Raw genomic sequence first — 12,682 nt, forward strand, 5'->3', positions numbered from 1 at the left:
TAGTTGTTTGATGTGTATCATACGTAATGTTATTATTGTGATATTTTTTTAGATTCGTTCTAGAAAATCACTAGAGTCGAACGAAGAGTTAATTGTTTTTCTTGAAAATTTACGAACTCGATAACTTGTTGGGTAACGTGTTTGTATTTTCTCATCTTTTTTATTTTATAATTTTTTTTATTTTCTCATTTAATATTTTGTCATTATACTTAAACGATTTTTATTATTTTTTAATAGTCTCAATTGCTATTTAAAACTCTAATTTGGGTCATTTTCATATGAGGATCGAATTATCAAAAATTTAGTTATTTAAGACTTTTTCCAAATGAACAAAAATGTTTGTCATCTTATTTTAATTTATCATTTTCGTTTAAAATTAATTTGTCACATTTTTAAATTATATTATATTTAGAGACGTTTTGGACATATATTTTTTAAATTGAGTATTGTTTTTATATAAAGTAATTGGATATTATGTAATAGACTATTTTAAAACGATTTTTTTTACCAAATATTATTATAAAATTGCTAAGAAATATTGCAGATTTAACACTCCTGGTTGAAGTAATTTTTTTTATATTGATATTCACTTCAACACTTAAGTTATTTTAAGTGTGAATCGAATCTTGATATTTGGTTTTATAGAAACCATTCTTGTCATTTCAGTTACGTTATTGGGGTTAAGGCTGAAATGGACTTAAACACACTCATGAACTCCTAATTTCTTGTTTTTTTTTAATTTAAATCATTACTTGTTTAAAAACTCACATTGATCCGACCATTTAATTCACAATTTCTGCTTCATTTTTTTTCAAGTTCACCGTAATTTTACTTTCTGAATTCGTTTATGCTAAGAGATAGTATATATAGGAGGTCTAGCTAGATAGGGGAAGTCATTCCATTGAATCCTTTATTGTTCTCTCTTAGCTTTCTTTGTTTGTTATGGCATTTAGGGTTGGGCCTCTGACAGTTGGGAGAGTGATAGGGGACATACTTGATCCCTTCATTCCCACAATAGAAACATCGGTTACCTACAACAACAAGCAAGTCAACAATGGACATGAACTTTATCCTTCCCAACTCTCTTCCAAACCTAGGGTTGAAATCCATGATGGTGATCTTAGAACCTTCTTTACCTTGGTAAGTACCCATTATTCTCTTTATATCATTCTTTCAATCAAAACCCTAAAAATTATTTATGCTAATCTTCTTGTAGGTGATGACTGACCCAGATGTTCCTGGCCCTAGTGACCCTTATCTAAGGGAGCACTTACACTGGTATATATACAAACACTAAGTTCATTTATGGCTTATTTGGATAACCATAACCAACAATCAATAACCAACTGGTTATAGCTTATTGAGTTTGGTTTCATTTTGGTTAGGGTTTACATGTTTCATTTGTATTGAAAATACCGATTAGATTCATGGCGGTTGAATGTTTTGCTAGCCTCTCCTAGGGATTATATATACCCTTATTAAAAAGTGAGTTATTTAAGTATAAATTGACAATATATATATATAGTAGGTGTGTTTAACTCTGTAAAAAATGATTAAAATATTTTATTGGTTTATAATTAAGTGATTTGATTAAAAATTAAATAAATGTGATAAAAGTGAATTAATTCCAAATAAACTCAAATAACAAGTTCATGTTCTCATGAGATTGAGAGTTGGATACTTGAAGTACAAGAGTTTGTTAGGTGCTAGTGGATTTTTTTTTAAAATTTTAATTAATTTAAAGAATTGTAGATTTTGAGTAGATTTAGTTTTCTTTTTAATAAAAAGATTTAAAAAATATAAAAAATGATAATATTTTAGTATTTGATGAATAAATTGGATAAGATAATATTTAGATTTATTTTAAAGACATTCTAGAATATAATACTGTAAAGATTCTTTATTCATACAGAAAAGATAAAAATGTACTCTTGACTAATAATTTTATGGTTGAGAATTTATCAGGATTGTCACAGATATACCTGGCACCACAGATTCCTCATTTGGTAAGTTTTTATCTCTATATTTCTAATATTGTATATGCTCATTTGATCTTTTTTTTTTTATTAAATTTATATTTTAAATACAAAAAAATATTTAAATAATTTATCTTAAACCTATCTCAAATAACTAACTTCAAAACCCATCAAAATTATATAAAAAATCAACATCAAACAAGTTCCTAGTGTTGAACTAAATCTTTAAATAACTCACAATTTTACATTTAAATGAGTATTAACTAAATTAAATAAATTTATCAATTAAAATAGTTTTTAAAAATTAATTATTATTAAATATCAATAATCATAAATTCTTTCCACTTACTAACTCATTTTTTTCATATGTAAATTTAATTTAGGAAAGGAAATGGTGCAGTATGAAATGCCAAGGCCTATTATAGGAATTCACCGGTTCGTGTTTGTGATTTTCAAGCAGAATAGTAGACAATCTGTTAACCGAAAACCCGAGTCTAGAGACAACTTTAATACTCGACGGTTTGCTTCGGAAAATTGCCTTGGAGCTCCTGTTGCCGCAGTATTCTTCAATGCTCAAAGGGAAACCGCAGCTAGAAAACGCTGAAATGAGAAAAAAAAGTAATAAAAATTGAACTCTATTATGTGTGGAATTTGGGATTATTAATTAATTATGTACCGGTTTTTACCAATTGAAGAGGTAAATGAATTGAACTAGAATAGTTCTATTTGAGGAACGACATGAACTGTATTGTCTTTGATTAGTATCTTTCCATCATATCATTAGATCATAAAGTTATTTGAAAATGTCATCCTATTATATTTTTTTTAAATTTATTAACTATATATAAATGAGAAGAAATTAAAACAAAACATTTTATAATTTTTCAGAATATTTTAGACTAGAGGATATATTGAAATTTGTTTTAAAAAAAATTGAGTCTGTTCTGATTATTTAAAAAGAAATTGTTGATATTTATACAATTAAGCTTATTTATAATATCACAAGCCTATGGCCATGTGACTTTATTGAAGGATTGAAAGGTTCATAGTATCAATCATTCCCATCACTTTGTTTTTTAGTCAAAAATTCCAAGTTTTGATTTGAGTTAGATATAATATTTTTTATTTTTCAAGTTCAATGTGTTAAACATTATTTTTGACATATTTTTGGTGAAAAATAAAGTTTGAGGACAGATAAAATATAAAAAAAATTTAGTTTTTTTCAGCGAATTAAATTACGATAGGTCATTTTTTACCTATCCTAAATTCTCTCTTTACTATTTATATTATATATATATATATATATATATATATATATATATATATATATATATATATTAATATAAAACCTAGCATGACTTGTTACATTTTAATTAGGTGTTTTAATAAATCAAGATATATTATTTAATTTCAATAGTTATTTGTATTTTGGGTGGTTATTATTTGGAATTATTAGACAATATATATTACTTTTACTCACTTAGTTTAGTTTAATTTTTAAGGGGTTTTTGACTTGAAAATGAATCTAGAATTTAATTATAACTGAAATACTTTAATCCTCCCCTAATTAATAAATATAATATATTTATTTATCTATATATCTTAGAAAGTTAATACGAATTTCACTCAATTTAAAATGATTTTAATTATAAATAAAATGGACACATTTTATTTAGCTAATACTATTTTTAATTAAGCTTTAAGTTATATATATTATTTTTAATATATATGAAGTTCTATCGCTTATTTTAAAATTATTTAATAAATAAATTAATGTTTATTTGGTGTATCATATTTTTTTTTCTATCATATTTTTATTCATCAAGGTTATTTAATTAGTTGTGAGGCTTGGGCTTGTTTGGTTGTGTTTTTTTAAATAATCTTAAAAAAAAAAATTAACATAATTTTATCCATTCTCTAATCCGTCATAACATCAAATTCATTAATTAAAATATAAAAATAACTTCTATTTTATATTTTAAGAAAAAAAATCATTAAATATTGATATTTGTAAAGTCTTTCACTCAAAAAATCTAATTTTAAAAGATCTATATTGTTCCATATACTATTATTTTTTAATAATCTATGAATTATTTGAAAAATCTTGAATAATGATAATTTTGAGAAAAATTTAAAATTATTATATAATGATAAAAATAATTATTTTAATATTTTAAATAATAAATTAAATATTGTGATTGATAAATGCTGAATTAAATGTTATTGAATTATATTTGATTTTTTTAAAATTTTAACGAACAAGTTTCAAAACTATTTATTTGAATAAATCTTGGCTTTATTTAAATAAGTTAAATACATACTTTTTTACCTGAGTTTAGAGTAAATTTTTTGTTTGATTTAATTTTTTTATAAATAAGTTTAATAATTATTTTATCAAAATAGATGAGATTAGAAAGATGGAAAAGTATGTAAATAACTTTTTTTATATATAATAGATAAAGTGAAACAAAAAAATATTAAATTTTGAGTAAAAACCCAAAATTATACCAATACTATCAAACCGACTCTCATGGTTAATTGTATTATGAAAAATAGTTTTGGGACATGTCACAATTTAGTACAATTTGATTAATTAAATTTTAAAATAAAACAACTTTAATTAGAATAATTTATAGTATTTTATTTGTGATTGATGTGTACAATCATCATATGGAGACACTTGTTCTGCAACTTTTCAGTGAAATGGTGATTTATAATTGTCACTTTTTCTTTTTTCTTTTTTTTTAATTTTTTTTTACAGGAAACAAATATACCACGACTAGTTACATGAACCATATTTCCCTTCTTTTAGAATCATTGGATGAGAACATAGTTAGGTTCTCTATTCTATTTGAATTTTTTTAATTTTTTTGTTTGAGTTATTTAAATAAATTAAATTAAAAAAAAATTATTATCTAATCTCTATCACACCATTAAACAAAATATTAAAATATTTTATATTTTAAAATATTATTTATTATTTTATCATTAATATATATTAGTACTTTTTAATATTTTTATCAAAGATATTATATACTTCTTTAAAATTATCACCAATAATTATTTTTAAATAACACATATTATAATTTTATTCCAAATCATATATATATAATTTTAATATTTACTTCTCTTTTCTTTTCTTACTCTAAAAAAATGTTTTGAAAAAATATTTATTCTTTTGACCTTAACCACTTTTCTGGCATTATAGGATATACTGTTTCTTTATTTACCATTCAAATTTGAGTTTGTATTTTGTTTGATAAAGTATATTTTTAGTTTTGGTGATATTTTTTTTCGAGTCCATGTTTGTCTTCTTTTTATCGGCAAATAAGAAGAAATTATTAGATCTCGAGTTATTTTTTATATTTTTAATAAAAAGTTATTTGATTTGATCTTTCATATGGATTTACTCTTATAAGTATTTTCTCATTATTTGTATTTTTTATTATTTCGTCCATATATGTAAATGGTCAATTAATTATTTTTTAGCGTTGATTATCAACCGTCCACTAAAAAAATCAATTATCACTCATAATATTTGATTTAAAAAAATGCTGATATAAATGAAAATGATATGATATCCTTCTTTAAAAAAGATATATATTAATTATCTCAAAATTCAAAAGAGTTTAGCAGGAGAAAAAAAACTTATGTTTAAGTGCCTAGCTGGCTAAGATCTAGCAATGTATGTTGAGTTGAATACTATAATATATGATGAGGCAATTAACAGATTAAGGTGGAAAGAGGCAATACAATAAGAGATCAAGTCAATGGTAAGAAATGAAACATGAAAACTTATGAAGTTCAATAAAAAATAATTAAATGAACTTGATAAAGTAGATAAGTAAAAGGCGAGGTTGGTTGTTAAAGGGTTACGGTTCAAGAACATTCAATAAATTATATTTGACTTATATAGATCAAATGGATGTGTTTTGGTATAAGTTGAGCAAACAAATAGTTTTGAAAAGAAATGAGAGGAATATAAAGTTTATAAGCTTAAAAAGGTTTTGTATGGGCAAGATGTGTGAATTTGAAATAACAGACTTATTGATTATAATGGCAACACCTCAAAGTTAGGTTCTGCTGAAAGATTTCTTAAAAGCTATATATACTCAACATATAGCATTTGTATTAAAAATCTCATAAAATTATTTCAAACTCTAAAGATAATTATCAAAATACATTTAGTTTAGTATGAAATACATTCTATGTCCCACAAATTAGATTTCGAATGGCTGAGAACTGGAAATTTAGAGCTAAATAAAAGTTTTAAAACATGCTCTTACCACCGAATTTCAGGAAAGACCCCAATTTGGGGTTGAAAAGAATGTGATCAAACTTATGGTTCTCGGTCGAAAACTATTACAATTTTCCTGTCCTCGGTTTTAAGTTTTGAATTACTAAATTTCAAGAAAGGCGTGAATATGAACTTTTAGATTGGATTGTTATCCATGGTTACAATTAATTCTTAATTTAGATTCATGTGGATATCAAATTAGTATTTAATTTAAGATGATAGATTATATAATTGTTTTGAAAATGATTTAAATGAAATATACTTAGAGGAAGATAATTGATAATTACTTTGAGTGACGAATATTTGAATGAAATCAAATTGATCGAGGAGGATTATTGATGATAATTTGAGGGATGAAGATTTGAAAATGAATAAAATGAATTTGATGAGCCATTCGATGATGTTATGAAGAAAAATGATTTGTTTGAAATGAACTTCATAAAAAATATTTATCTAGTTATGTTTATTGTTTGATTAATATGAAATCATGCTTAAGAAGTCCTGATTGTACTATTTTGAAATGATACTTATGTATGGTTTTATGCCCTTGATACCATTAATGAGAGTGTTTAAATTTTGATAGCTGAAATTTTATTTATTTATTTGGATGATTTCAAGATTACATGAATCCTCCTAATTTTAAAATTTTGCACATATTTTATCTTTTATTTATTTATTTTGAAATATTTACACATGAAAATAATAAATAAATATATATATAGATTAGTTCATTTAGAGAATGTTGATCCAATCAGAAAATAACCCATGTCATAAAAAAAATTATTTGAGTTTTTATTTAATTTATTTATTTGAAAATAATCAATAAGAAAAAGTTATTTGAATTTTTAATTAATTTAATTATTAAAATATATATTTTTTAAATTTAAATATAATAAAAATAAAAAATGCATATTTATACTTTTATACTTTTATTATGTTTTGGTCTTGTTATAAACATGATGATTTTATTTAAAATGCTTTTTTTCTCATTTCTTTTCTTTATAATTTTTACTCAATAAAATTATAGAGAATTCTGAAAAGAACTTAAACCTTGAACAAATGAGTTCGGCATAAGAAACTAATATGGTGCATTAACATATTTCATTTAACCAGAGGCATCATCCCGAATAGTACTCGACATAAAGAATTATTATGGCGTATTGTGTTATTCGATATCCACTATTTTTGTTCTAAAATACTTCAAGTTAGTCTTTTTGATAAATAGTCTTGTTTATTCGTTTTGTAATTGTCCTGAATAGTACTCTTTTTGATAAGTTATATATTTTTGGGTGATGAATATATCTTTGTTATTGTGTTTATATAATTTTCTATGTTGTATTGGTTGGTTCTAATTCAATTAAGTATTTTTTCTCTATATAATTTATTTTAAAAGAAATTGAAAAGTCATTCCCTTTAATGAATTCTCCTTGGGCATTTTTTTTAGTATTGGATGGTGACTCGTTTTTTTTTACCGCTTAAATTTGAATTGATATTATGTTTTGTTCGGTACGATATTTTATTTGGTCGAATTGGTTTTATCGTCTCGAATTTTTGTAATTCGAATAATACTCTCAATCTTTAGTGGGTCTAGATGCTCTTTTTACATGTATCTTTTAATAATTTCTATGAGTTTCTCGTTAATTTGACCATACTTGTAGATGATATCATTTGACCATATTTTTTTCACGGTTGTTTACCGACCCTTGGACAAAGACAAATTTAATTGTCGCTTAGAATTTTGAGTAGAGATTTTTCCGACATCACTTCATTGGTTTGTTCGACTTGCTTTACTTTATTACTCATTGTTATGGACTCACATTAATTCGTTTTTGGAGTCACCTTGAAAATTGTATGATTGTTAGAAGATTTTCTTTAGAATTTTAATATTTTGTAAATCTTTATTATTTAGTATATGTTATTTTTTATTATTACAAATTAATGTTTTATTTGTAACTCTTTATTTGATTTAAGGAGAATTAATTTTTAATTTAGTAAAAATAAAATGTATCAAAATTCTTAAAATAAACAAACTTAAAAAAGAATAGATGAGAGAAAAAAAACAAGAAAACTCTCACTCGGATATATATTCTATCAGTCGAGTTAGATTGTCAAAAATCATATTCGTCAACAACTCGCTCAAATTTCTTAAAAAACATGAAGTCAGTGAGAAGTCGAGTTTAAATTTGTTGAATGTTAAGCTCATTCAAAGTTATCGGGGGAATCGATTTCTTTGTAATCACGGCTAAGGAATATACATCTAACATCAACATATTTATAAAATAAACACCAACGACAAATAAACGTTACATTATTAATGTGCTATAGAGTTTAGTCCTATCTTAGTCCAAACTATTTTAAAACCTTGGTTGATTTCTATCCATCTCGCATTTCAATAGATGTTCAACTTTGACGTTTCGTGATTTCTAAGTCAATTGACAAATAACATTATTGATGTGTAATTTAATGACCGGACTCCATGTTACAAATTTTTTATCCATCATTTTGAATATTATTATTATTATTATTAAAGAACTAACTCATTAGGGTACATTAAGTAAAAGTTAGTGTTTAAAAGATCAAAATTTACATGTTCAATTTTTACTTACAAAAATTAAAATACGATAATTATGTTTCAAAATTCAAAAACAAAACTATACTATTTCCCATGATATACCAAAACATTTGTCATTTGTCTTCTTAATAAATTATTGTGACAAGGTTAATTAGTAAAGATTATCATAAAATTCAATGTCCCACATCCAATCAATCATGATGCAGAAATCAACCCATAACTTTCCAAGCTCTCCTCATCTACATAAATAATTAATTATAGTCTTATGTACTACCAACATAAAAACATCCTAAATCTCATCATTGTCCAAGCCTTTACAATCAAATTATTATTTTTTGAATATAATTTATTATCATAAACTTTATATGCTTAATGTGGATTAATGTCATTTCTAACTAGCATTGTGATAATTTGGTAAGAACCCAACAAATAACTATATTTAATAAGGCATAACCTCCACTAAATGTAGTAAAATATTTTCTCAAAAATAAATAAATTAATATATATAAACAAAAGATCATATTTTAAAAACAGATTATTTTCCTTAAAACTTACTGGATTACAATAAGAAACAGACATGACAAAGTTTGTTATCACATTATTTAGTTTGGCCTTAAGGCTGTCTGGCCTTATAAACAACATAAAACAGAAGTTAATCTTACAACTTTAACCCTTAAAACCTTAACTCAAATCCATTTGAATAAAACTAACGATTCATTCACGCGATACTTCGGCGTTCCCATTAGCAGCTGTGGGCGATAAGAGATTGAAAGCCAAGGGCATATGAGAAATCCTTGGAGAAAGATTTGTCAATTCCATCGCTTGGACTCTCAATTCCATAGGATAATCAGCAATGCAACCGATCCTCGGACCTGTTCCAGTTGACCATTTCATCGACAGTTGATGCCCGAGCTGATATGACTTTGCTACTTTCTTCGAGTTTATCCTTTCTAATATAGCTTTTCTAGGCACATCCGCTCTTGGACTCTCCAGACCACCTGAAAAAGTTCTCTTATAGCTGTTGATCCTTGTTACAGCTTGAGTATCAGTTATGGTTGGTTCAGAAACTTCAATACTTTCTTCAGTTTCGCTAGCAGTGACAGATAATGGGACTGCGACTTCTTCCTTGAACAATTTCCCCTCATCGTACTCGTATTCCTCATTTGACTTCTGGACCTGAAGATTAGTAAGTAGAAATTGTAGGTTTCTCGAAAGAGTGGTTTATTTGAAAAGAAATTAGTGTGACAGAAGAAAACAATAGGAATCTATATTTAAGACAAGAATAAGATCACAATTAATTGTCTATGCTTACATCAACTTGATCAAGGTTGACTCCATTTTCCTTGAGAAAGGACAAAAAGCTTTGGAGCCTTTCTTCGGTCGGACGGTAGTGCCCACTGTAAGGAGATATGGACTGAAATTAAACAAATAATAGAACCAAACATTAGGACCACTTTAAGGACATTTAGAACTTTTTACTTTTTATTTATATTTTCTTAACTTTCTTCCACATTGAAAACAAAAGTAATTAGGAATTGAATCTTCAAGGGTTGAGAGGATAAAGTAATGGATTCATTTTGAGACGATTTTCTCATTTGGGGTGTGGATTCGGATGTGTTTGAACTTAGTACTGTCCAAATCCAACATGGGTACAATAGAATTACAATTTCAGGAAAAGACAGTGTGATGTTGGGCTTGGAAAAGGTTTAAAAGAATTTGATTCAAAGAGACCTGCAAAAATGTTGAAATAGAACTTCATTCATAGCTTCTCAATCAGAAAATCAACATACCAAAGTGATTCATTGATAGTTTCAAATAAGTCTGAAAAGATGTGTCAAAGATCAAGTGGATGTAAGGAATACATTCATTTGTCCTAGCCACTTAGAATCAAATTATGTAAAATTATCATTTATCTTACTCTTTTCAATTGCAAACACAAAACAAGGCATATATAAGAGCTAGTTATGCTTACTTAAGTAGGTATACCTTAAGAGATCCATCTTCAACCTCAAGCCTTCCAGCAGCTAAAGTAGATCCTCCAGCCAGAAAACTAGAATGATGAAATCTTCCTTTTTGTTTCTGAAAAAATTAATTCCATCTCTCTATTAAAGTCAATATTGTAAATTCCAACAGAAAGAAGAATATTTTAAAGTGTTCTTCAAAGTATACCTGTCCAGCATATAATTTCTTAGATGTACTCATTACAAATATCCATTTCTTCCTTCCCGATTCTTCATTCGTGTTCAGAAACCTTCCACTTTGTAGATGAACAATTTTCCCTTCGTCAATAATGTATTCATAGTGTTCCCTCTCTTGCTGAATGGTGAAACAATACCAACCCATAAGAAAAATAAGCTATCAAATCATTTCAAACCAAGATGTCTACTTACAGGTCCAAGGTATCTGATGCATTGTTGCTTAAGCTTTGACCTTGGACATTCTTTTAGATCAATCCCTTTTCCATCACCAATATCTAACCTGCAATTGAGATGCATAAGAACTATTCCATGATATTTGATCATTCCAGACAAATAATTCTGTTTTTTTTCAAACAAAAAGAAACAGATTCGATTGAGAATCAAAAGGAAACAGGTTTGAAGAGATCTACAAACTAGATCTAGATGCAATTTGTTTTCAAATAAGGACAGACAGATAAAAACAAAATCCAAGTGTCTACAGTCTACAGAAGTAAAAGATCTCTTTATACCAGTAAAAGAATGGCTGACCAGCATCAGTTTTACACCATTCCTCATAATACAAATGCAAATTATGCCCATATCTGTGTCTAGGATCGATCTGCAGCAGCTCAAGCAATAGTATAATTATAAACAGAGGACTGTAAGGTAGAAAATGATGAGCAGGTATAAACTTACAGCTTCAATCCAGTGTTGAAAAGCTAGTTTCTGCGCTTTTGCATCTTTAGATAACCCTTTTCCAACCTGAAAGAGAAATAAAAACAAAAGGGGTTTTCTCAACCGATGATGATCGATCTAAAACTGTTGATAGAATCAATCAAATGGTTGAAAAAAATCGTGCCTTGGAAGCGTTCAAACTGACTCGATTCCAACGAGATGCGGCTGATTCAGGTTTTGAGAAATTAAAAAAAGATATAGTACTGTGGTTTAATCGAGCAAAGTCGATCGCAAGCCACCAAAGTTCCTCTGCTACTACGGCGGAGTCAGCTAACATACGCCTGGTACGGTAACTACGATAAAACTTTTGAAGCTTCACAGCTGCGCTGGAGGCGCATCTTTTTCCTTCAAAATGGGAGTTGTTGGAGTCTGCTGTAACCACTGGAGAGCTGCATTCATCTTCTATGTTAGTTGGAGTGAGGATAGTTGAGGATTCGGAATTTTGAATCTCTGGGAAGTCCCAGGTATCGCTGTTTCCATTGTTGAGAGGGTATGGGAAAGGTATCTCGGATGGATGATCGAAGGTACGAAAGGTCTGCGTCTCGAAAAGCTCCATGGAAGAGTTGCAGAAGAGCTTTGAGAATGTGTATCTGGCGAGAGGAAGAAGAAGAAGAGAAGAATGAATATATGGTATTTGTGTAGACTCACTACAGCAGTAGTACAGCCTCTCCCCACAAAAAAAAATATATTTTTTTAATTTATTTATTTTAATAATTAATATATATATAAAAATTGAATAGTCTCTCAAATTAATTTCAACTGGGTTTTATTAAAAAAAAAAAACATAAATAATCAAATAAAAAAACGATATTTTCAACCAATGGACAGCGAAAGTAAGCCACGAATCATACGTGGCCTATCACGTCGCCCCCACACCAGTATTATAAAAGAAAAAATATATATAATATAGAAAAAAAACGTTTCA

The 12,682-nt window shown here is 26.9% G+C and overlaps 2 protein-coding genes across 2 annotated transcripts; one reads left to right on the forward strand and one right to left on the reverse strand.

Moving 5' to 3' along the window:
* Positions 1-942: 942 nt before the first annotated feature.
* LOC124912315 (CEN-like protein 2) lies at positions 943-2,580 on the forward strand. Its single transcript, XM_047452913.1, has 4 exons — positions 943-1,140; positions 1,217-1,278; positions 1,966-2,006; positions 2,360-2,580. Exons 1-4 carry the CDS (start codon positions 943-945, stop codon positions 2,578-2,580), a joined length of 522 nt encoding a protein of 173 aa, XP_047308869.1.
* A 6,785-nt stretch (positions 2,581-9,365) lies between these two features.
* Positions 9,366-12,366, reverse strand: LOC124912077 (IQ domain-containing protein IQM3). The gene is made up of 8 exons (XM_047452635.1): positions 11,882-12,366; positions 11,719-11,784; positions 11,553-11,641; positions 11,236-11,323; positions 11,015-11,161; positions 10,832-10,924; positions 10,158-10,259; positions 9,366-10,021 (listed from the first exon to the last, which is right to left on the reverse strand). The coding sequence occupies exons 1-8, from the start codon at positions 12,311-12,313 to the stop codon at positions 9,560-9,562; spliced, it is 1,479 nt and encodes a 492-aa protein (XP_047308591.1). The 5' UTR covers positions 12,314-12,366; the 3' UTR covers positions 9,366-9,559.
* Positions 12,367-12,682: the final 316 nt, after the last annotated feature.

The sequence above is a fragment of the Impatiens glandulifera genome, chromosome 8 (genome assembly GCF_907164915.1).
Source record: "Impatiens glandulifera chromosome 8, dImpGla2.1, whole genome shotgun sequence".
NCBI lineage: Eukaryota > Viridiplantae > Streptophyta > Magnoliopsida > Ericales > Balsaminaceae > Impatiens > Impatiens glandulifera.